The sequence below is a fragment of the Petaurus breviceps genome, unplaced genomic scaffold (genome assembly GCF_028583685.1).
Source record: "Petaurus breviceps papuanus isolate PSGF00001 unplaced genomic scaffold, PetGlider_PUasm1.0 90574, whole genome shotgun sequence".
Taxonomy (NCBI): Eukaryota; Metazoa; Chordata; class Mammalia; order Diprotodontia; family Petauridae; genus Petaurus; species Petaurus breviceps.
The window spans coordinates 6388537-6415316 of NW_027187277.1; the positions used below are offsets into that span (position 1 = coordinate 6388537).

The 26780-nt window shown below is 39.0% G+C and overlaps 1 protein-coding gene across 1 annotated transcript in view; it reads left to right on the top strand.

Moving 5' to 3' along the window:
- Nucleotides 1-26780, top strand: part of UBASH3A (ubiquitin associated and SH3 domain containing A) — a 131603-nt gene that overhangs the window by 73900 nt on the left and 30923 nt on the right. Inside the window, exons 7-8 of the mRNA XM_069063412.1 lie at nt 8475-8601; nt 15343-15442. Coding sequence (XP_068919513.1) covers nt 8475-8601; nt 15343-15442 — 227 coding nt within the window. The remainder of the gene's footprint in view (nt 1-8474; nt 8602-15342; nt 15443-26780) is intronic.

Below are 26780 nucleotides of genomic sequence, written 5' to 3' on the forward strand. Positions count from 1 at the left end.
ATGTGTGTGAACATATATTGACTTTAAAATCATCTCATTGTTATTAAATGATTTGTTTGAATAAGTTTATAGTAAATTTTCTTGTTTGCCCATGAGATTTTGCAGTGATCATTGAAAAATGCAAATTTTGTTGTTTGAAAAATGTCACCACCTGAGTTTTTGTGAGCATTAACGAAAACAACATAAGTGAAAGCTCTTAGTAAATTGGAAAATTTTATCCACATTTTAATGCATTTATGGTTTCTTCAAAGTGAGTATTCCTTCCAATAATGAAGATTGTTAAGTCTTTGTGTTAGTCATTTGTGACACATGAATATCCTCTCATAAATCCTTCTGAGTGGGTCCATCAAAATTGCTAGGGGTCTTCCTCTAATTCTCTTGACATTACTGGAATGCCAGTGGTATGAGTGTTGTGTATCACTTATGCACCTATTCTTACCATCTAATTAACCCACTTTTCCTTTGCAGTCTCTCTGATGACTTTTTTTTTGTTATATTTACTTATTCATTTACAACATTCAGTTCCATAAGCTTTTGAGTTCCAAATTTTCTCCCCCTCCCTCTCTTTACCCCTTTCCCCCCATGGTGGCATGCAATCCAATATGGGCTCTACATATACCTTCACACCAAACATTAGTCAAATTGTACAAAAGAATTACAATCAATGGAATGAACAACAAAAAAAGAAGAAACAAAACAAAAGAGAGAGTGAGTAGTTTGCTTCAATCTGCATTCAGACTATAAATCTTTCTCTGGATGTGGATGGTCTTTTCCATCATGAGTCTTTTGGAGTTATGTTATAACTTTGCATTGCTGAGAAGAGCCAAGTCTACAAGTCTGTAAAAGTTTGTCATTACAATATGTCTGTAATTGTGTACGAAGTTCTCCTGGTTCTCCTCCCCTCACTCAGCATCAGTTTATGTAAGTCTCTCCAGGTTATTATGAAGTCCATCTGCTCCTTGTTTCTTATAGCGCAATAGTATTCCATTACATTCATATACCACAACTTGTTTAGCCATTCCCCAATTGTCTCTGATGACATTCTTAATACCGCTTCTCTTTAATAACATTTGGTTAGTAATATGTAGCAGTATACTTATGCCAGCAATGCTATTGCTCTTTGGTTAACCCTAAACTTTAATTCTTTGAAAATTTTTGTATAGTGTGATTTGCATCCATAAAGCACAATCAGAAGAATACTTTCATTTTTTTTTAAGTGGTCTTTTGTTTCAGGGAGAAGTTTGTTTTAAGGTCATTAAAGTACTATAAAGTTTCCCAAAGATAATCCTGATCACTGTCTTCTTGTTAAATTTTGAGAGTCAAAATTTGGCAATAGGAGTGGGAGTGTGCCCCACATGTGCAGGGAAGTCCATCTGTGTCAAGGGCCTATATATCTCTAGCATCTTCTCCCCCCCACCCTTCTCCAAGAGAGATTTTTATTTCTGCCAGGAGGGAAAGCAGGAGCTTGAGACTGGAGGTCACCACTCTGCTCTCCTCAGAGGGAGAGGGGGTACCAGACAAGAATTCTATCTGTTCCCCTAAATAGTATTAGTCTAGGGGAAATGATCAGGTTCCATCTAACTTTTGATAGCTTTGTCATTTGCAAGAAGGAAACTCCAAGCTCTATATCCAAGGCTTGACACCTTCCCCACCTAATACCAGTTCCACAATGAACATATATGATCAATAGCAAAGAAGCCCATTTATCTAAATCATACTGAAACAGAAATCAGAATCATAGAAGGATATATACCAAAGTATACCAAGTGAAGGAACTTTCCTGTTTGGAGCAAAATAACTCAGATCAACAGATAGAGTGTCCTGGATCTCACCCAATGGGAAATTCTCCAGATCTCTAGAGAAATAAGCTAGGGATGGGGACAATATGGAGACTACCAATTCCTCTCATGACTCCCATAATCAAAGTCAACCTGAAGAGGAAGAGAGACTGACCTCTTCCTTGTTCTTTCTCCAAGCTAGAAACCAACTTGATACTACGCTTACAGATGACTCTCATTTGGAGAATCCCAAGGTGGGACTTCCCAGGCAAAGGCTGGAGATTGGGAAAGGGGATACACTGCAACTCCATATCAGAATCTGAACAAAAGACATTCTTCATCCACTTGGTTCTTCATTCAATTGGTCGATTCTTATGCTGAGCTTTCTTGAGCAATAACAGATCTTATTGGGGCGGCTAGGTGGTGCAGTGAATACAGCACCGTCCCTGGAGTCAGGAAGACCTGGGTTCAAGTCTGGCCTCAGATACTTAACACAAAAACTAGCTGTGTGACCTTGGGTGAATCACTTAACCCCAATTGCCCTCCAAACAAAAAAAAAAGGCAAAAAAAAAAATAACAGATCTTATTTAGGAGACTCTAATATGGAACTTGATTACAATCCATATAATATCCAAAAACAGTGAATTTCACCATCTACAAGGATTGTTTGCTCCATTTGGACTCTCTTCTTTGATGGTAACCTACTTCTAGCAAGTATCATTTTCCCCATTTTACATTTCTTTTGATATTAATAACTAGAGGGCCATTGAACCAAGTTATCTCTTGTTTTTTTCTGTCAAGAAATTTTATATGACATATTATTTGAAGAGAAAATTTAAGGTAATGTTTGCATCTATTGACTCAAATATGCATTTTTTAGTAGTCAATAAACTGTAGTTACTTGACAAAATAAAGGTAGGAAAAGTGAGGCACTAGTTGACACAGTGGATAGAAATCTGAACTTAGAGTCAGGAAGACATGAGTTCAAATCTTACCTCAGATATTCATTAGATGTTTGATCCTGGGTATATCACAACCTCTCTGCGCCTCAATTTGTAAAGTGGAGGGAACAATAATACCTACAACCCAAGGTTGTGAGGATTAAATATGTCACTGTGGAAAACTTAAAAGCGTAAATGCTAGCTATCATTATTTTTAAACAATAGGGTTATTCATACAGTTGTTAGTGTGGCATTTTATGTGTATACTATGAAATATTTGGGGTACTACAATAGTGGCAGCAGTCCTGGCTTATCTTTTGCCTTCTATAAGCCTATGGAGAGACAGAATTTCATTATAATAATTATCCAGCCAGGAAGTGCGATATCTAAATGGCCAACCAGATAGTGTTTGCCTAGAACCACCAGCTTAACAGCAAGCCACTTTCGTCCTCCCTGCTTCATGTATAAGTTTACCTCCAAAAGAACTAAGATATCTCTGTCTATACTGATCACAAGAGGGATTCAGCTTCTATGTACCTTGACCACTCCCTTTTATTGTCATATGACTACAATGATTTACACAGCAGTTTAGAATTTAGTACATAACATGGAATGTTGCTGAAAATATAAGGAACAGGGGTGGCAAGGTGGCACAGTAAATAGAGCAGCGGCCCCAGAGTCAGGAGGACCTGAGTTCAAATCCGGCCTCAGACACTTGACACACTTACTAGCTGTGGGACTTTGGGCAAGTCACTTAACCCCAATTGCCCTCCAAAAACGCAAAGAAAAAAAAAAAATATATATATATATATAAGGAACGTAAAATATATGATTTTAGAGCCTTCAGTCCATGCCTGGTATCCTCTCCAAATGAACAATTCCTCACATTCACAGGGATACTGGTATTCAATATACTGTGGAAACATAGTTAATTGAGCATAGCAAAAATCAAAGTAAAAAAATTAAAGCCTTCTAAATGGGGAAGGGAAAGAGCATTCCTATAGCAAGGATGGTGCTAAGTGCTTAACAAAAATTATCTCATTTGATCCTCACGGCGACCATATAGTTGAGAAAATTGAGGCAAAAAGAATTTAAATACCTCTCCCACACTTGTGTAGTTCATAAGTGTCTGAAGTCAAATTTGAATTCAGGTCTTCCAGGTGGAGTGTTCTAACCACTGCACCTGAGTTACCTCTAAATACCTCCGATTATCTTCTCAAAATTCTTTCTGCCTCCAATACATTGGAAACTTGGATTGCTAGGAAGATGGTAGTGTCCTTGACAGAAATAGAAAAGTTCAGAATGGGAGCAGATTTGAGGAGAAAGTCAACAAGTTCAGTTTTGGACATGCTGAGTTTAAGATCTCTGTGGAACAACCAGTTTGACATGTCCAATAGGCAACTGGAGCTGTGAGACTAAGGTCAGCAGAGAGGTTAGGCTTAGATAAATAGATATGGGGATTTTTGGCAGAGAGGTCATAACTGAATACATGAGAGATGATAAGATCAACATGTGAAATAGTATATAGCAAGGGTCAGTAGATCATGGTCCTTGGGCCATAATTTGCCAACTCCTAATAAAGAGCAACAAAACATTTGAATACTCGTTAAGAATCATGGTTAATGAGTGAATAATGATAAAGTGACTACTTTGTGCCAGGCACTATGCTGGTCATACAAAGAAAGACCTAAGACAGTACCTTCCCCCAAAGAATTCCTGAAGGTGAAAGGCAACATGTGAAAAGAAACTGAAAGATGTGGGAATGGAAAAGAGCACCCAGTGAAGGGACATAATGAAATACTGAAGCTGGGCTGGGAAATGATCTGAGGAAGTGAGTTACAGAGTGATAAACCAATGAGTTTCTACAGTCCAGGAGAGTAACTGGGTAGGAAATGATGATGGAAAAGCCCTGTGCACCCTCCTTAAATGGTGAAGGATCTTGGAGGGGCTCTCCCACATCCATGACCACCTCTTCACCCTCTCCAACCAGAGGGAGGGAGGGCACCTTCCCCCCAAGGCAGGAGTCACTAAAAAGATGTGTTTCAGAGTGTTTCCGAATGGTGAGTTTCTGGAAAGGAAGTCTGGATAAAAAGTCGGTTAGAAAATAAAGGAATTATTATTATTGTTAGAGATCATCATAATTTTTGTTTCCAATTTTGACTCTCTCTGGTTTATATATCAGGACCATATTTGTGTTATAAAAGGATGCCTTTTATTTCATTTTTATGAATAGTTTATATAATATCAGAGTTATTTGAATTTTGAACGTTTGAGTATATTCACTTGTAATTTAATACTCATTTTTTTCTTTTCTGGACAGTTAAATTACTTCCTCTCAGATTGGGTTGTTAAATTCTTGACTTATTGTTCTGTTGAGTTGGGTATTTTATATTTTTAAATGTTAATTTTTTTATATGAGTTATTGGCTTTATTGGCTTATAGTTGGGCAGAATAGTTTCTAATATCATCATTTATTTCATTTGTTGTGAATTCTCCTTTTTCATTTTTTATAGTAGTAATTTGATTTTTATTTTATCCTTTAAATCAAATTAATGATTTATCTGGATTTTTTAAATGACTCAGGTTTTATTTGTTTTATTTTTAATTTATGGAATAAAATAAGAATTACCATAACATAATACAATATAAAAGATGATTGCATATGAAACTGCAAATCTACTATGTACAACTTACTATTCCTTTAAAACATACAACAAAATTATCATCTAAATTTCCGTTTTTTCTTACCTCTGACCCCTGCCCTAGAAATGACTATCATTAGGCCCAAATAGGTACTTATATGTAAAATTATTCTGTACATATTTCTATTTATCAGTTCTTTCTCATGGCTATAGATAGCATCTTCATATGTCCTTTATAGTTAATTTGGGTATTTATAATATTCAAAATAACTTATTCACTCAAAGTTGTTCTTAAAACAATATTGCTGTTACTGTATATAATATTCTCTTGGTTCTGCTCCTTCATTATTTCATGCAAGTCTTTCCATGTTTTTCTAAAATTATTGAGCTCATCATTTCTTATAGCACAGTAATATTCTATCACAATCATATACCACAACTTACTATTGAGGTATTTATGTCCTAATACATGCTTAATTTTTGTAAAGATGTCATATACAGATAGGAAATATGGAAACTCCTTTCTACTTCCATTCAACAATTACCAAAAGGTTTATCATAACTATCTTTTCTAAAATTTTACTCAGGTCATTAACTTTCCTCAACTTCTTTCTTTAAAAAAAAGTTAATAGGGTATGGCTAGGTGGCACAGTGAGTGAAGCGCCAGCCCTGGAGTCGGGGGGACCCAAGTTTGGTTCCAGCCTAAGACACTTAACACCCACACAAAAATAAACTAGCCATGTAACCTTGGGCAAATTACTTAACCCCAATTGCCCTCCAAAAGGCAAAAAAAAAAAAAGGTAATAGGGGAGGCTAGGTGGCACAGTGAATAGAGCACTGGCCCTGGAGTCAGGAGGACCTAAGTTCAAATCCAACCTCAGACACTTAACACTTACTAGCCATGTGACCTTGGGCAAGTCACTTAACCCCAAATGCCCCTCCAAAAAGCAAAAAAAAATTTAATAGACCTACCTAGAGCATAAAGGAGTACATTGAGGTTCTCAGTATTTCTATTTTAATATATAATTCTCTTTGTAATTCATTTAGTTTTTCCTGTTAGTATTTAGATGTTGTGCCACTAAGAACTGTTAGTGATGAGCTTAATGGCAGACCTCTTTTAGGCCAGAATTGATGAGGAATATTGAGGCATTCATAGTTATTGAATAGTTGACAATAGGAGGTTTCTTTTGCCCTGGCACAACAAGAATATGTTACAAGGATGTCACTTTCCTCCTTTTATCACAGGCTCTTTTTTCTATACAGAAATACATCTAGTCGGATCCACTGCCCGCTCCTTGCCCTCTCCCCTTATCTCCCTCTCCCACTGCTCACCCTTCCCCTTTTCCCCCTTCCTGGTCCCCTTTCCCTTCCTTCTCCCTCTCACCCTTCTCTTCCCTCACCCCCTCCCCAATCCTTACTCCTTCCTCCCTTCCCCGGCCTAGACGATGCCATGGTGGAGACAGCCAAGGAGGCCTTGGAGCCTGCCGAGGCGGACATCATGGGGCTGTGCCAGGACATGTTCTCCAAAATGGCCACGTAGCTGACAGATGAGCTGACAGCCACCAGTGAAGGATTATAAACTTCTGGAAAATATGAACAAACTTACTAGCTTGAAGTATCTAGAAATGAAAGATATTGCAGTAAACATAAGTAGAAACCTAAAGGACTTAAACCAGAAATATGCAGCCCTTTAGCCTTATCTGGATCAGATCACTTTAATTGAGGAGCATGTAGCTGCTCTTGAGCAGGCAGCTTACAAGTTGGATGCATATTCAAAGAAACTAGAAGCAAAGTACAAGAAGCTAGAAAGGCGATGAAAGAATTCTTTAGCACAAAGACTTAAACTACAAGAATGTTTTATAAGAAATAAGTGGGATGGAACTTATCACTAGACTTCAGTTCCCAAAAGGAAGTGGTGCTGCTGACCCAAGGAGAATCCCAGCCCCGCCTCTGGCTGGATGTGTAACTCTGGTCACCCCCTCTGTTTTCCTCAGCCTATACCCCTGGAGCCTCATCTTAGCATGTGCTTCCTTGTGTGCCCCTGGACCAAGGCTCAGAAATCAGGATCAACCCTGTCTGGAGCAGACACAGATGAGAGGCTCTCGGCTCCCTGGCTCCTCCCTTGCCACCCCCCCCCATAACCTGTTCTTCAGCTTAAATAATAAATGCCAACATATGACCCTCAAAAAAAAAAGCAGAAACACATCTGGTCATGAAGGTAGGGTATGGTGACTCATGTGATTTTCACATTTCTGTCAAGTCAGAAGTGCCCCATCTCCATATGGGTAAGACTGATTAGGCCTTGAGATCACCAGAAAGCTGGGTCAAAAGAGGTAAGGGTCAATCAAGTCCCAGAGACTTACTGTCTTTTAGGGAAAACTAATCCCTGTTATAGGGAAATGAGGGCATATTGGTGTTATCATATACCATTTCCATGATGTTGAAGGAAAGGGCAGGGCAGAGCAGAGAAGGGCAGGGAAGGGCAGGGAAGGGAAGGCAGGGAAGGGAAGGGAAGGGAAGGGAAGGCAGGGCAGGGCAGGGAAGGGAAGGGAAGGGAAGGGAAGGGAAGGGAAGGGAAGGCAGGGAAATTCTTGTAGTATGTCACATCTCAATGCATTTTCATATTTCTAACCTTGTTTCATGGATTGCTATGGCCAAAGAATTCCTTAAGGAAGTGGATGAAGTCCATTACTAAGACCATACTTCAGAGTCTTTCTAGCTTAGAAAAACCTACCAGAACTTGCATTCTGATTTCCTAGCCTTGGAAAACTCAGGGTCACTTATAATGAGTCAATGGAGTAGGACTCTACCTTTTATAACAGTTATTTTTTTCAGTAATAATGTTTTATTCTTTTCATATCCTTCATAGTGGACATAGTGAGCACTTGACAAAATGCCTTGTTGAATGAACTTACTAATGATAATCTAAGATTTCGAGACAGCAGACATTATTAAACCCCAAACATAAAGCAATATGCAAGCATGCTTCATAAATCTCTTTTATGTTGATGATATGTTTAGAATGTTATGGTAAGTGCTATTTTTTGAGACATAAACCCCAGACCTCTGACTGATCTTATTCATATCTCTCTTTGTTTCTATATTTCTAACAGAACTTATACATTTAGTCTAGCCATTGGTCTAGACTCAAAGGACAGTGAACACAGTAGTGCTACAATGAACTATAAATTCCATCATCCATTAATGACAGCAAAAGCAAGCAAAATACAGGCTTTGCAGGTAATCAAAATTTTTATATTAAAACTACTTCTATGTTGTCAGCTACACATTTGAATGAAATATTATACTTGTAAGGGAAATTCATATAAAATACGCCCTATTAAGTTCATCTCTTTTTTTTGCCCTTGATACATTCTCTGATTTTTTTTAATATTACCTTAGAAATTGCACTATATTAGCAATAGAAACTGCACTGTTGGTGAGACATAAAGTCTAATTACCTAACACTTGTCCTGTTTCCTTCTGATCTCAGCTGAAAGGGATTTTCTTTATATTTGGACTTGTTTCCAAATAGTAATACCTGGCATTTTTATACCTGAGCAGCCAGGAAGAAGAACAAGGCTTGTAACAGAGAACTGAATTTGGCATAAGATTCTGCAATTATGGCTCTTGGCTAGGGAAAGGGTACATTTAAGTGAGTCACAGAGAATGCTTGGATCTAAAAGTTTGTTGATCTGGTTAAGATGTCTTTAAATTGGAAATGGAAGGAGAAGGAAAAAAAGTGTCTCAATATAGTCACTTCATAGATACTTAGACACTAAGCTGAATATATCAGAGAATAAAAGATATAACATAGGGGAAAAAATGCAGCTTGAGAAGTAGTGTTCTGAAATGGATTGAATTAACAAAATGGGACCTTCTAAGACATTCAGGGCAAACCGTATCTGAACAAGAATACTCCCTATAACATACCAGAGACATATTCATTAAGTCTTTGCTTGCAGACCTCTAGGGAAAGTGGATTTTAAGAGGCAGCCCAAAAGACTTTGAAATCACTGTAATGGTATAGCAAGATTATTAAGATTATTAACTATTTGCCTTATCAACCTACACTCATACTGTCATACTAGCAGCTTGGCTTCTCAGAGTATTACTGTGCCTCCCCTAGGGATTCTAGGAATATACCATAAAGGTTGTGGTGACATCTTCTCTAGTACTATTGGCTTAAGTTCCCATTCTAGTGCATTCCCCACAATGTTAGCCACCTGTACCACCTTGTCCCTGGAGAGATTAGACTCAAATTTAAAACATCTACAAAGCATTTTGCAACTACCAGGTTTACTCTCAAATGCAAGAGTCTGTCCCTCTTGTAAGAGTTGGCTGAAGGGTCAATGTACTGCTGAGCTGCCCTTGGATACTACCTCAGGGCTGTGCTGATAGACCTCAAATTCTGGCTCCTAGACTTCTGGTACTTTACTCTCCTTACTTTTCAAAGTGCACAAGGTTGAAACCTAGTACAATACTCCACCTAAGATCAGGAAAGAAGAGACACCACAGAGAATTAACAGAAAAACCATACACACATGGGTCATGTGGTAGCAGGACCACTGGTGAGATAAAGATCCAAGATCTTAGTGCCTTTTGAAGTCATTTTCAATTCTGGTTCAGCAGTAAATAGAAAAGCCCCTCATGGGGGTTACTAGGTGACAGAGTGAATAGAGAACCAGCCCTGGAGTCAGGAGGACCTGAGCTCAAATCTGGCCTCAGAAACTTAACACTTACTAGCTATGTGACCTTGGGTAAGTCACTTAACCCCAAATGCCCTGCCTTTCCCCCTCCAAAAAAGCAGAAAAGAAAAGAAAAGCTCCTCTTATTCATGTGATAGCAGAATAAAACCAATACTTACACATGCCCTGAAATCCACATGGAGAGTACATTGGCTCATTGGTGAATCAGTTACATTAAGAAATTAGGAAACTGTATAACCTAACTATATATACCAATCAAATTGTTGAGAGAACACTTTTTTAAAAAATAGACAAAATATGAAAACTAAAAATAAATAATTGTTTTTAACTCTAATAAAAGCCTCATTTCTAAAATGTAGAGAACTGAGTCAAATTTATAAGAATACAAGTCATTCCCCCACTGATAAATGTTCAAAAGATATGAGAGAAATGTGACTCAAAACAACTCTGAGGTACTACATCACATCTATCAGATTGGCTAACATGACAAAACAGGAAAATGATAAATGTTGGAGAAGATGTGGGAAAATTGGAACACTGATGCATTGTTGGTAGAGTTGTAAACTGATCTAACCATTCTGGAGAGCAATTTAGAACTATGCCAAAAGGATTCTAAAAATGTGTATACCCTTTGACCCAACAATATCACTTTGGGGTCTGTATCCCAAAGAGATCATACAAATGGGAAAAGGAACCACATGTACTGTTGTACCAAGAATCAGCGAGTGAGACCATTAATCATTTTAAGTGGAGCTTTAATGAATGAACTGGCTAGTGCCAGGGGTCATGTACCTAAATCAGGCATCTTCAAGATGCATATTCTCAGAGTTTTTATAGACAAAAGCCACAATATAACTGTTATCAAGGAAAAGCCACAACTTGAGCAAGTGGGAGAAATACAGAAGCCAAAAGGTAGCAATCAGTTTGTTGCCTAATGACCCGTTAGTTGCCCAACTGGAACGTCCCCAAGTAACCAGGAAGGGGGGGGTGCTATGGGTTCCAGGTGGCAGGTTTGGGAGGGTCTCCTAGGAGAACTTACTCAAGACAGGAAAGATGGGGGAGGCTCACAAAATGGTGGTTACAACAGTACAAAAATGTTTATATCAACTCTTTTGATGGTGGCCAAAAATTAGAAATTGAGGCGATGCCCATCAGTTGGGGAATGACTGAATAAGTTGTGGTATATAAATGTAATGGAATACTATTGTGCTTTAAGAAATGATGAGCAGTCAGACTTCAGAAAAGCCTGGAAAGACTTGAATGAACTAACGTTGAGTATAGTAAGCAAAACCAGGAAAACACTGCACACAATAACAGCCACAATGTACAATGACTAACTTTGATAGATGTATCTCTTCTTAGCAATGCAAGGGTCTAAGACAATTCCAAAGGACTCATGGAAAATGCTGTCCACATCCAGAAAAAGAACTATAGAGTCTGAATGCAAGTTGAAGCATATATCATTTGCTTGCTCTCTCTCTCTCTTTTGTTTGTTTCTTCTTTCTCATGGTTTCTTTCATTGGTTCTAATTCTTCTTTACAACATATCTAATGTGAAAATAGGTTCAATGTGAATGTATATGTAGAGCCTATATCAAATTACATGCCATCTTTGAGTGGGGGGAAAGGAGAGATGGGGAGAAAATTTGGACCTCAAAATCTTATGGAAGCGAATGTTGAAAACCAAAAATAAATAAATAAAAATTTAAAAATAATAAAAAAATAAAATAGACAAAATAGCAATACAATTGATTTGAAAGAATCTAAAAATTTGAAATTGAAAAAGGAGACATCTGGTTAAGATGGCAATACAAAATGTCATAGAAAAGTCTATTTCTTCTGCATTAAACTGAGCAAATATCTGAAAAAGACACCAGAAACAGCAGTTTTAAAGGAAACCAAAAAGAAACAGAAATAAGTTCTTTAATTCAGCCCAGTAATGAAGAAACAATGACCAGAAGCTGGCAGATATTGGTAGGGGGATTCACACCAAGGAAACCTGTGCTCTGATTAACATAAAAAAATAAAGAGTTGGGGAGAAAGGTCACACTAGTGAAAGCAGAAAGACTTTTAACCAAATATACCTGAAGTAAGTGCACTGAAATGGGGAATTGCAAGACAATTAGTAGTTACCTGAAGCCAGATCATAGCCCTAGACTAGGGGTGGGGAGCCCGTGGCCTCAAAATGAATTTGTGGCATTCTAGGTCTTCAAGTGTGACCTTTTAACTGAATTCAAAGGGCTGCACTTGAGGACCTAGAGGGCCATATGTGACCTCGAGGCCACAGGTTCCCCTCCCCTGATAAACTATCAGAAGAGGACAGAGGCAGACCCCATGGATGACTGCACAGGAAACAAAGGCCTGACAATATACTCCCTGAAGCACTGGGAGCCACAGCAGGTGACAGGGCCAAATCAACAATAAAGAATTAGTACCCATAGAGCTGTGCAGGTGACCTGAGACCAGTGGGATCCTTAACACTGCACTGAAACTAGTCAGGTACCCAGAAGGTCCTGGAATCACCTTCTGATTAGAGATTGTGGAAGGAGAAGACAAAGACCAACTGACATTAGAATCCTCAGTGGACCACTGAAGATTGAGACCAAAGCTAAAGAACTGGGTAACCATTGGGCCCAATACCAACCATTCTATCTAAAATGATATCACTAGAAGCATCCAGATGAACACAAAGTTTAATTAACCCGTTGAAGAACACCAGAGGAGGCTAGCCCAAGCACAACCCCCCCCCCAACAAAATGACAAAAATACTAGCAAAAAGAACAAAACAAACATAATGAAGTACTAAGCCTTAAGAGAATACCAAAGTAAACCCCAAATGAGAGAGTAATTCCACAATAAGCAGTGCCACAGAAAGGAAAAACATAAAACCTGAAGATATACAAAATGAGCTGCTAAAGCATAATTTAATATGCTTAATCAGAATTCAGAACATCAAAGGTAGTAATCATGATCTCAAGCGAGGCAACAGTAAAAAATAAATATGATTAAAAAAAATAAGCAGGAAAAGTATCTTAATACTTAAAACCTCCAGAAAGGATTAAATAAAATCAATACTTAGTATATAAATACCAGATAGCATAATAGTTAAGTTCTTGGCTTGAATGAAAAGTTGATTGAATTATTGAGACAAATAAAAAGCAAAGTTCTAATTGTTGGTTTCCTAAATGTGACCCATAAAACTTAGATAAATTCTAACACAATCAATAGAGAAACGATCTTGGGTGATCTTCAAAATGGTCCTTGAAATAAAGAATATTCTCTAAGGGAATAAAGGTAAAGAGTCCCAGGAGAAAGAGTCAGAACATGCTCAACTCAGAGTCTCACTAAGAGGTCACAATTTTAGATACTATTTTAATATTTCCAAAATTTTGTCTATTCTGCGGAAGTTGTGAAAAGCATCATCTGGGAAGTAGAGACCTAAGCAGAATTTAACACAATTATAGAGAAAAATTTCCTATGAAAGAAAAGTCCTATTTCTTTGTCAATAAGTGTAACAGTAATGTAATTTTGAATTTGAAGATCCCTTTGTGTTGGCAAAGGTAACAGGTACTTAGCACTTAGTAACTGATCAAGACTCTGTTGGGGAAACAGAAAGTATGAACTCCTGTCTCCTGTTAACTGATGTAACAGGAAGGGGTTGGCTGAAGGAAGTGAAGTAGGCAATACTGTGTATATAAGAAAAGCCCCAGAGAGGCACAGTGAGAATTTCCTTGAGACCGAGATCTGGTGGCAGAACAGCTACAGAAGAATGGAGAACTGAGTCCTGAAAAATTGTGGTGGTGGAACTTCTTCTGAACAGGATCCCAGGAGCCCAGAGCCAGGAGGCCAGGAGCCCAGGAGCCAGGAACCAGGAGCCTGGAATCCAGAGCCAGGAGCCCAGGTGACTGAAGCATGACCAGAATGCTGAGACTTTGTTTGTTTGTGGCTTGGTTGAGCATTGAATTCCTTGAAGCAGAAATGGTGAAGGAGCTGACATGGACCAGACTTTGTGAAGTCCAGTGTGGAGCAGGACCTCCCCAGACAACTGGTCAAGGAACTGGGAGCTGTCTGCCATTGAATCCAGGTGACAGTCTGGTGAATCCAGGTAGAATCTGGGACAATGGAAGGAGATACTGGGGAATCTGAGAACAGGTCCCAAGTCAAGATGAAAAGACCTCTCCTTGGGTACTGAGTAATTATGGAATTATAGTTTACTAGTGACCTAAGTGGTAGAGGATTTAGTGTATGATACTTAGTAAGACTTTGCTGAATAAGTGACTGATTGTACTTTGAGTACTTTGACTATTGTTACTGATAAGTGACTGAGTACTTTGACTATTCTTACTGATAAGTGACTGATTGAGTTAATCAAGACTTTGCCCCATGAGTAGAAGACTTTGACTTGTACTTTGATACTACTGATAAGTGACTGAATTAATTAAGACTTTGCCCCAAGAGTGGAAGACTTTGACTTGAGTACTTTGAGACTACTGATAAGTGACTAATTGAGTTAACTTAAGAGTGACTATTTTACTTTGAGACTAGTTTTGAATATTATATTGTGATTTTCTGTGATAAATTGTAATATGGTGAATGCTGTATTTTGAATTATGCTGTACCTTGATTTTCCATGGATGTTTTCCTTTTGTTATAGAATAGAGTAATTACTATACTGAGTAATCAGAACCTTAAAAAAAACTGTTCACAGTAGAAGTTCTTCTGGAAAGCTTCTGTGCATGTCATTACAGTATGCTATAACATTATTAGAAGTAATGATCCTTGTGGCAGTTCCGATTTAGAAAGAATAGAGTGGTTGAAATCAGAAGAGCTGTGTTCAAGTCCCAATTACTAGCTGTGTGACATTGTGTAAGTCACTTAACCTATTTAGTTTTTCATTTTCTCTCCTGGAAAAATAAGTTGTCTTACTTCTTACTTATTTCAAGATATACTTGTCTTACTTCCCTCACAGGGAAGATTTAAGGTTAAAAAAAATAAAAATCATTTGATAGTCTATAAAGACACTAAACAAATATAGGGTTAAATTATTATAGCAAATGTTTGATGTTGAAATACTCATTTTTTTTTTGCTTTTTGGAGGGGGCGAGGGCAGGGCAATTGGGGTTAAGTGACTTGCCCTAGGTCACACAGCTAGTAAGTTTTTCGTGTCTGAGGCTAAATTTGAACTCAGGTCCTTCTGACTCCAGGGCCAGCGCTCTATTCATTGAGCCACCTAGCCACCCCAATACTCATTTTTTTTCTTCTCAATTTCTCAGGTGTTGACACACAGAAGAAGCCTTTTGGTGATGCGTCATGGGGAAAGGGTAGATCAAATCTTTGGGAAGTCTTGGTTGCAGCAATGTTCAACTATAGACGGTAGGTTAAGTCAATCCCTGAATCTGAATTAGATTGATATGTTGAGATCAATTCTCCAGCCATTATATCAGCTTCTCTATACCATTCCTTGGTACACATTGTACATTATATGGCAAGTGCCCCAAATTGTCACCTTTAGATTCTAATTACTTTTCGGTTTAAAATATTTACAAAATATTCTGAGTCCTCCTTCCCACTCTAGATACATCATACCCCCCCCCACTGAAAACAAACAAAAACAAAAACAACAAAATCATTAATTGCACCATTAACTATACAACAAAAAATTATTGTGAAAACAAGAGCAATTTACTTAATATTACAGGCTTGCTCACCAGGAGCAATGCTTACCATCAACTAGATTCAATTGCTTTTACTCACCAAAAGAATTGGGCATGGGAGGGCCATCCCATGCTCACCACAGCAGCATTCATTCCATACAACATTTGAGAGAACTCTAGAGGAAATATAAAGTCTTTATGGTTCTCAGAAGGTTGGCAGCATTTGCCAGTTTTTCCTCTTTCTGGGGGTCCACCGCTTTTCTCATTAGTCTAACATAGGGGTGGGGAACCTGCAGTCTCAAGGCCACATAGGTCCTTCTAGAACCTTGAGTGAGGCCTTTTGACTGAGTTCAAGTATTACAGAACAAATCCTTTTACTAAGAGGATTTGTTCTGTGAAGTTTGGATTCAGTCAAAGGACCACACTTGAAGACATGTGGCCTCGGTCACAGGCTCCCCACCCTTGGACATATGTAGTTGGGAAAGATATACCCAATCATTATGGATCCAAATCTCTACCTCACCAAGAAAATCCCCTGTCCCTCCATTATTTTGCTGTTATCTAGAAGAAAAACCCTAATTACGTGAACTTAGTAAAATGATATCTACCACACAGGTCATGGTTTTTGCATTCAGGTATAGGATCAGTAAAAGGAACAAAAAAACACTACTGCATGCTAATAATAATATTAATGACAACTACCATTTATCTATACCTCTAAGATTTACAAAGGGCTTTACAAATATTATCTCATATTATCCTGACAATAACCCTGAGACATAGTTGCTACTATTATCCCATTTGACAGAATAAGAAACTGAGGCAAGCAGAGGATAAATGACTTGTCCAGGGCCACTCAACTAGTAAATGACTAAGAATAGATTTTAATTTCCTACACAGTAAGACATGATTGATTGCTTCTCCTAGACATAGGAACTCTTTAGGCCAGTATTAAGATATGGCCTTGATCTAGCCTACAGTTTAAGTGCCTAAGCTTGAGGCAGTTAAGTGGTACAGTGTATAAAGCACAGGTCTTGGGAATCAGTAAGACCTGAGTTTGAATCCTGCCATAGACACTTATTCTGTGGCTCTGGGTTTTACCTCTCTCAGTCTCATCTTTAAAACATGGGTAATATTAGTACCTACCTCACAGGGTTGTTGCAAAGATCAAATGAGATAATATACATAAAGTGCATTGAAGCCTTGAAGTGCTTTGTAAATATAAGCTATCATTTTTAGGCTCTGGCTCACATGTTTCTGCCAGGATTTTTACCTATCCCCAATGTAGAAATCAATCCACCTCCCCAGGGCAAGTATCAGCAAATCTTCCTTATCAGTGCAGGTAAGGTAGGTAATATCTCTCTGGATTCAGATGTGGATTCCTCCAAAGATCTTACCCTGGACTAACCCCGCTCTGTATGGGACAGCAGTCAAAGCTGGTGCTTTTCTGTTCTCTGTCCTGTTGCTGGTACTGGCTCCAACTACCAGTTCTTTAGTGATGTGATGATGAAAAGAAGTCAAAAGCAAGCTTGGGCAGAGTCGCCTTCGGCCTTCATTCCCTTTGTCTCCCACCATACTCTGTATATCTTAAAACTTGGAGGATCTGCTATGATAACCTTTCTGTGCTTTCTGATCTCAGTTTTTTAAGCGGAGTTCTTGGCTTTTCAGGTGGGACATAGCAATAATCATACCCCATGACTTAGAAGCAACCAGAGACCCTTTAAATGGATTAGGTTTTATCCCAGGGCCTGACCCCAAAAAAGTCACATTCATTTTGGCTTGTTAATCCCTGACCAAGATTTCTCCAGAGAAATCTGAAAAACAAAGCTTGTATGACTCATATCTAAGATTTCCCCTAAAGAGCATAGCAATCTCCTCCCACATATGTGTATTCAGTATGGGACCAAAAACAAAACAAAACAAATATGTTCAAATTTAGAATTACAGCTAGTTTTGAATGTTGCCTCAGCTTCTTGCCATCTATGTGACTCTGGCCAAGTTATAACTTCTCTTAGTCCTCAGTTTCCTTAATTGTCATTTCTAAACTCTAAATCAATCTAAATTATCACTCAATGGTGATAATCTACATATAGTTCTTAGGAAGACTGAATTCCTGGTGAATTTATTTTGTGTGAGCTGGTAACATCTCAAAGGCTATAAGGTAAGAGACTTTTAAAATACAAGGATCATTTTAGGAATATCCCAGATTTAGTAGAAAAGGTTCTGTTCTTCTTCAGAAATGACCCAGGAAAGACCTTTAATAGAGTATAACTCAAACGGTCTTCATATTTACCTGGAGAGGCTTATACAAACTGATGCTGAGTGACAAGAGTAAAACCAGGAGAAATTTGTACACAATTACAGACACAATGTATGTGTGATGACCAACTATGATGGACTGGACCCTTCCCAGCAATGCAGTGATATAAGTCAATCCCAAAAGGCTCATGATGGAGAGAAATATGTGCATCCAGAGAAAGAACTGAGTTTATATACAGGTGGAAGCAAAATGCCTGATCTTTTTCCTTTTCTTATTTGGTTTTATGTCCTCTTTACCATTTTTCATTCCGTCTAATACAATCCTTCTTTATAACCTGACTAATGTATAATGTGAAAGTATTTACAGATCCTATACTTGACTACATGCCGCCATGGGTGGGGAGGGGAGGGAGGGAAACAAAATGTGAAACTCAAGGAATTGTGGAATTGAATCCTGTAAACTAAAAGGAAACAAACAAATTAATTTTAAATTTTTTTTAAAAAAAATAGAGTATAACTAACCAAGTAATTATGCTTATTGAGGTAGCTAAGATAAGAGCCCTGGATTAGGGGGCCAGAAGACCTGAATTCAAAAATACTCTTCCACACTTACTGACTGTGTAACCCCAGGCATGTCACTTAATTTCTCTGCCTCAGTTTCCTTACCTAAAAAATGGAGATAACCTCCCAGGTTGTTGTGAGGATTAAAATCTTAAATTCCAATATAAATGTTGGCTATTGTTGTGGTAGTATCACCCAGAGAATCACAGAATTCAGGGCTGGAGAGAAATTCTGCTTCAACTCTTATTTTTCAGATAAAGAAAATTATGCCCAAAGAGGTGATTTGTCATTGGACTAGTGATTGGCCAAGCAGAGTTGCAAGCCCGTCATCTAACTTGCAGTTCATTGTATTTTATACTACAAGAATGTTCATTTTAATTTATCTTCTGTACACTATAATATGGAGAGAAATTTTGGGAACTTAATCTGGGCATCTCAGGTAAAAGTTATTATAGAATGTATATTATATATGAAACATAGGAGTAAGAGAAATTTTTGGAACTTAGAAACATGGTTATCAGAAGTAATCTGAGCATCTCAAATGAAGTATATTATGTTTTGTTGTACAATAAAATCCATAATACACATAAATTCCTTGGAGGAACTTATCATCCCTTTTATCAAGTCAACAAGCATTTTGTATTAAGCAGGAAGATAAAAATATTTCAATTGCTAACTTGCAATTTGTACTTTATAAGACTACAGTGAAATATTTATTCAAACAAAAATTCAATATATTTACTGAGCACCTCCTGTGCTCTAGTCAATCAGCAAGATACTGAAGGGGACACAAAGAATAGAACTTTAAGAAGGGTAGTGGAGGGGCAGCCAGGTAGCACAGCGAGTAAGAGCACCGACTCCAGTGTTGAGAAGACCTGGAGATCGAATCCCGGGCTCAGACACTTAGCACCCACCCAGAAACACCTGGCCGTGTAACCTTGAGCAAGTTACTTAACCCCAATTGCTTAGGGGCGGCCAGGTGGGGCGGCCAGGTGGCTCAGCGAGTAAGAGCACCGGCTCCAGTGTTGGGACGACCTGGAAATCGAACCCCGGGCTCAGACACTCAGCACCACACCCAGAAATAACTGGCCGTGTAACCTTGAGCAAGTTACTTAACCCCAATTGCTTAAAAAAAAAAAAAAGGGTAGTGGAATAACAGCTGGGCACACTTCAGGAAAAAACAACCAGTGAAATTAAAAATGTTGAGGAGAGATCTCAGACATTTTCCATGTTGTTCTAAGCAATACACTCTTCTGGAAAGCTGACTCTTTTCTTAGGATCTCATATTTTAAAAACCAGCTGAACAAAAGCTAAGCAAGGAAGATTCAGCTAGAATTTTTAAAAGTCTATAAGTTTTAATGAACTACAAGCTCAATCCATGTCAATAGCATCAGGAAGCAATCAGAAAGAGCTACTGTGATCCTAGGCGAAGAAATGTCCAGAACAAGGAAGATTATGACCCTGCTATACTTTGTCTTGGTCAGACCACATCTGGAGTATTTCTGTGCTTGTTGACTTGATAAAAGGGACGAGGAGTTCCTCAAAGGTATTATGGATTTTATTGTACAACAAAACATAATATACTTCATTTGAGATGCTCAGATTATTTCTGATAACCATGTTTCTAAGTTCCAATCTGCTCTCTCCCATATGTTCTGCCATATTGCCTTCGACTCTTCCAGTGGGGCATGGTGAATCTCTATGCCCCAGTGCCTATATAACTTATATCCCAATTACATGTAATATAGTATTAATAATAGTATTTATATATATATATATATATATTTTTTTTTAAACATTTGATTTTAAAACTTTGAATTCCAGATTCATTCCCTTCCTCCCTTGTCACCCACCCTTACTGGAAAGATAAGCAAATCAGTATAGGTTGTACATGTGGAGCTAATGCAAAACATTACCATAGAAGATATACTGTAAAAGACTAACTATATTTCCCTCCCTCCTATCCCACTTCCCACTTGTTCTATTCTCTACTTTGATCCTGTCCCTTTTCAAAAGTGGGTGCTTCCAACTTCCCTCACCCCCAGCCTGCCCTCCCTTCCATCATTCCCCCTCTCATCCCCTTCCCCCTACTCTCCTGTAGGTTGAGATACCCTATTTAGAGTGTATGTCATTCCTTCCCTGAGCCAAATTCAATGAGAATAAGGTTGACCCATTCCCATTTGCCTTCCTATTACTCCCCTCCATTGTAACCGTTTTCCCTTGCCTCTTCTATATGAGAGTTACCCCATTCTGTCTTTCCCCATCTCCTCTCACTGTACTGCTCTCTCATCTCTTAATTTCACCTTTTAAGTATCATCCCTTCCTATTAAATTGGTTCTGTGCCCTCTATCTATGTATAACTGTAAACATATATACACTCCTTCACATATGTATTCATACACCCTCCAATATAGACATATATATATATATATATATATATATATATATATATATTCCCTTCAACTATTTTCATACTGAGAAAAAGTTTCATCAGTTACAATTGTCATTTTTCCATGTAGGAATGTTAATGTACAACTTTGATAAGTTCCTTATGATTTCTTTTCCCTGTTTACCTTCTTTGCTTCTTGTACCTGAATGTCAAATTTTCTATTCAACTCTGGTTTTTTCATTAAGGATGTTTAAAGTGCTTCAGGGGGTGAAGCCAAGATGGTGGAGTAGAAGCACAACCTTCCCACAGCTCCAGCTTCCACCTTCCCCAATCCATGTAAAAAGGAGACTCTAAACAAACTTTGCAGCTGCAGAACCCACAAAATGACAGAGAGAAGCTAACCTCCCACTGAAGACAGCCGGTAGGCTGGCAGGAATCCAGGGCAGCGCTCTGGGAGCTGAGCCCAGCCCCACACTGAGGCTTTAACCCCAGGGTGGGCCTGACCAGCCGCAGGCCAGAGGGACTCCAGATCAGCAGCAGCAGTGGCAGTTTCCAGATTTATCAACACAGAGATGAGAAGGACAAAGTGAGAAGTCAGTGCAGTCGAGACTTTGGGACACAGTAAGTGGGAGCGTGTGGCTTTTACCCCCCGGATGAGAAGCCATTGAGATGCTGGCACAGCCAGCCAGTGCCACGTGGCGGCTTCAGCTCTTGGCCTGCAGAGTGTAGGGGGACCAAGCACCAGTCTGAGGGGTTATCACTCTTGCTTTAACCTGCTTGGATCTGGATTGAAATCTAGGGTGGAGGTCCTGGGGTGTGTGTCCAGCTTGCCAGAGCATGTGGAGACCTCAGAGAGGGCACCCATCTAATACCTCTGGCAGCTGAGAAAACCCCAGCATTTGGGACAAAAGCTCCCCTGTCTGGTGGCAGAATCCTACTATGGCAAAAAGCCCAAAAGTCAAGTAATTGAGTGGCAAAATGAGCAGGCGAAGGAAACAAAACAGACAGAAGATTCCAACATTACACTCCTATTTTGGGTACAAAAGGGAGCAAAGCATGGAACAGGAGGAAAACAGTGAAGTCAGAACTCCTGCACCAAAAGCTTCAAAGGAAAAATACAAGCTGGTTACAGGCCATAGAGGACCTTAAGAAGCAGATAAGAGGAGTGGAGAAAAAAATTGGGAAGAGAAATGAGAATAATGCAAGAAAATTATGAAATGAGAGTCAACAGCCTGACTGAGGAAAATAATACCTTAAAAATCAGACTGACTCAAATGGCAAAGGAGGCTCAAAAAGGCAAAAAGGAGAAGAATGCTTTAAAAAGCCGAATTTGCCAGATGGAAAAGAATCCTAAAAGCTCACTGAGGAGAATCATTGCTTCAGAATTAGATTGGAGCAAATGGAAGCTAATGACTTTATGAGAAATCAAGATGCTGTTAAACAGATACAAACAAATGAAAGAATAGAAGGCAGTGTGAAATATCTCATGGGAAAAATCACTGACCTGGGAAATAGATGCAGGAGAGATAATTTAAATTTATTTGCCTGCCTGAAAGCCATGATCAAAGTAAGAACCTAGAAATCATCCTCCAGGAAGTTCTCAAAGAAAACTGCCCTGATGTTTTAGTGCCAGAGGGCAAAATAAAGGTTGAAATAATCCACCAATCACCTCCTGAAAAAGATCCCCAAAAGAAAACTCCTAGGAATATTATAGCCAGGTTCCAGAATTCCCAGATTAAGGAAAGAATATTACAAGCAGCCAGGAAGAAACAATTTGAATATTGTGGAAACACAATCAGGATAACCCAGTATCTGGCAGCTTCTACACTGAGGGATCAGAGGGCTTGGAATATGATATTCCTGAGGTCAAAGGAGCTGGGATTAAAACCAAGAGTCACCTACCCAACAAAACTGAGTATCATGTTTCAGGGGAAAATATGGTCTTCAGTGGAATAGAACTTTCAAGCATTCTTGCTGAAAAAAACAGAGTTGAATAGAAAATTTGACATTCAGATACAAAAAGCAAGAGAAGCTTGAGAAAGTAAATAGGGAAAAGAAATCATAAGGAACTTATCAAAGTTGAACTATTAACATTCCTACATGGAAAAGCAATAATTGTAACTTATGAAACCTTTCTCAGTAGTTGAAGGGAATATAAATATATATATTTGAGGGTTTATGGGCATATGTTTACAGGTATACATAGATAGAGGGCACAGGACCAATTTAACAGGAAGGGATGATACTTAAAAGGTGAAATTAAGAGGTGAGAGCAATGTAATGAGAGGAGATGGGGAGAGACAGATTGGGGTAAACTATCTCATACAGAAGAGGCAAGGGAAAATGGTTACAATGGAGAGGAAGCATAGGAAGGCAAAAGGAAATGGGTCAACCTTATTCCCATTGAATCTGGCTTGAGGAGGGAGTGAAATACACACTAAATAGGGTATCTCACCCTCTAGGAGTATGGGGGGAGGGAATGAGAGGGGGGATGATGGAAGGGAGGGCAGGCTGAGGGGGAGGGAAGTTGGAAGCACCCACTTTTGAAAAGGGACAGGATCAAAGTACAGAATAGAATAAGTGGGAGGTGGAATAGGAGGGAGAGAAGTATAGTCAGTCTTTTACAATATATCTATTATGTTATGTTTTGCATTAGCCGCACATGTACAACCTATACTGAACTGCTTATCTTCCTAGTAAGGGTGGGTGACAATGAAGGAAGGGAATGAATCTGGAATTGAAAGTTTTAAAATCAAATATTCAAATAAATATGTGTGTATGTGTGTGTGTGTGTATACTATTATTAATACCATCTTACATGTAATTGGGAAATAAGATATACAGGCACTGAGGCATAGAGATCCACTGGAAAAGTCAAAAGGGGTATGGGAGAAAATATGGGAGAGAGCAGATTGGAGGAGGGGATATCCTGTGGGACTGCTATTTTGGTGCAGTGGGTAAGGGAAAAATGGGGAGAAAATTTGTAACACAAAATCTGGTAGAAACAAATGATGTAAATCAGAAGTTAATAAAGCATTAAAGAATGCTTAAAAGTCCTCTATTCCACTGAATAACCATATTTTCCCCTGAAACATGATATGTTTTGCTGGGTAGGTGATTCTTGGTTTTAATCCCAGCTCCTTTAACCTCTGGAATATCATATTCCAAGCCCTTCGATCCCTCAGTGTAGAAGCTGCCAGATCCTGGGTTATCCTGATTGCATTTCCACAATATTCAAATTTTTTCTTCCTGACTGCTTGTAATATTCTCTCCTTGATCTGGGAATTTGGGAACCTAGTTATAATATTTCTAGTAGTTTTCTTTTCGGGATCTTTTCCAGGAGGTGATTGGTGCATTTTTTCAAGCTCTATTTTGCCCTCTGGTTCTAAAACATCAGAGAAGTTTTTCTTGAGAATTTCTTGGAGGATGACTTCTAGGTTCTTTCTTTGGTCATGGCTTTCAGGGAGTCAAATAATTTTTAAATTCTCTCTCCTGGATCTATTTTCCATGCCAGTGGCTTTTCCAGTGAGCGATTTCACGTTATCTTCTGTTTTTTTTCATTTGTTTGGATCTGTCTAACAGCATCTTGATTTCTCATAAAGTCATTTGCTTCCATTTGCTCCAGTCTAATTCTGAAGGAATGATTCTCCTCAGTGAGCTTTTGGGATTCTTTTTCCATCTGGCAAATTTGGCTTTTTAAGGCATTCTTCTCCTCATTTCCTTTTTGCGCCTCTTTTGCCATTTGAGTTAGTCTGTTTTTTAAGGTGTTATTTTCCTCAGTCAGGCTGTTAACTCTCATCTCATAATTTTCTTGCATCGTTCTCATTTCTCTTCCCAATTTTTCCTCCACTCCTCTTATCTGCTTCTTAAGGTCCTCTATGGCCTATAACCAGTTTTTATTTTTCTTTGAAGCTTTTGGTATGGGAGTTCTGACTTCACTGTCTTCCTCCTGTTCCAGGATTTGTTCCTTTTTTGTTGGATTGCTTTGCTTGGTTTGCTTCCTTTGCCCGATCATGTTGCCACTCAATTACTTGACTTTTTTTGCCATAGTAGGACTCTACCACCAGATGGGGGAGCTTCATTCCAAATGCTGGGGTTTTCTTAGTTGCCAGAGGTATTAGTTGGGTGCCCTCTCTGAAGCTTCCACATGCTCTCGCAAGCTGGTCACATAACCCAGGACCTCGACCCTAGACCACAATCCAGATCCAAACCAGTTAAAGCAAGATCCATTACCCCTCAGACTGGTCGCTTGGTCCCCCTACAGTTTGTAGGCCAGGAACTGAAACCTGCAGCTTCAGTGGTGGTGGCTGTGCCACAGCCCTCAGTGGCTTCTCCCTCCTGGGGATAATGGCTGACACACTCCCAAATACTGAATCCCAAAGTCCACATTGCATTGATCTCTCACTTTGTCCTTAGCATCTATGTGTTGATAATTCTGGAAACCGCCACAGCTGCTGGTGATCTGGAGTCCCTTCAGCCATTGGTTGGTCAGGTCCTCCCTGGGGCTAAACCTTGGCATGAGGCTGGGCTCAGCTCTCAGAGTGCTGTGCTGGCTGATTCCTGCTGGCCTACTGGGCTGTCCTCAGCAGGAGGTTAGCTTCTCTGTGTCATTTTGTGGGTTCTGTAGCTCCAAAGTTTGTTTAGAGTCCCCTTTTACATGAATTAGAGGTGGTGGGAGCCAAAGCCACATGGAGGTCCTCTTTCTACTCCACCATCTTGACTCCAGACCAATAATTTTTTAATTATATCTCCTGGATCTATTTTCCAGGTCAGTAGTTTTTCCAATGAGATATTTCACATTGCCTTCTGTTCTTTCATTTGTTTGGATCTGTTCAACAGCATCTTGATTTCTCATAAAGTCACTAGCTTCCATTTGCTCCAATCTAATTCTGAAGGAATGATTCTTTTCAGTGAGCTTTAGAGATTCTTTTTCATCTGGAAAATTTGGCTTTTTAAGCCATTCTTCTCTTCTTTGGCTTTTTGAGCCTCTTTTGCCTTTTGAGTTAGTCTATTTTTTTAGGTGTTATTTTCCTCAGTCAGGCTGTTGACTCTCATTTCATAATTTTCTTGCATTGTTCTCATTTCTCTTCCCAATTTTTCCTCCGCTTCTCTTATCTGCTTCTTAAGGTCCTCTATGGCCTGTAACCAACTCATATTTTTCTTTGAAGCTTTTGGTGCAGGAGTTCTGACTTCACTGTCTTCCTCCTGTTCCAGGCTTTGATCCTTTTTGTCCCCAAAATAGGAGTCTAATGTTGGATTACTTTGCTGGGTTTGCTTCCTTTGCCTGGTCATGTTGCCACTCCATTACTTGACTTTTGGGCTTTTTGACACAGTAGGACTGTGGCTGTGTGAGCCCTGTAATGGTCTGAGCTCTCCCCAAAACCCCTGCAAACACCTTTAAGTAATGCCATAAAAGTCTCCCAAAAGCATTTGCTCCTCTTCCTCCCCTGAGCCATCCTAGGTAATCATTTAAAATGATGAAGTAGTCTCCTGATTCAGAGTCCCCCCAAAATCATGCAAGTCAAGGGATTCAAATCTCACTTCAAGAACAGCCGTGAAACACCCCAAGCTATCAACTACATGCAAATCCAAAAAGCTACCAAGTTCTTAAAAGATGTCACATTGAAGAAACAATGTGTTCCCTTCCATCAATATAATGGTCAAGTTGGCAGGTGTGACCAAAACTAAGCAATGGGGTTGAACACAGAGTCGTTTGCCCAAAAAGAGTGCTGAATTCTTGCTTAAAGAATGCTTAAAAATGTGCTTTGAAATGCAGAAAGGAACATAGAAATGAAGGATTTGGATGTGGATTCTCTTGTCATTGAGCCTCTCCATGTTAACAAAGCTC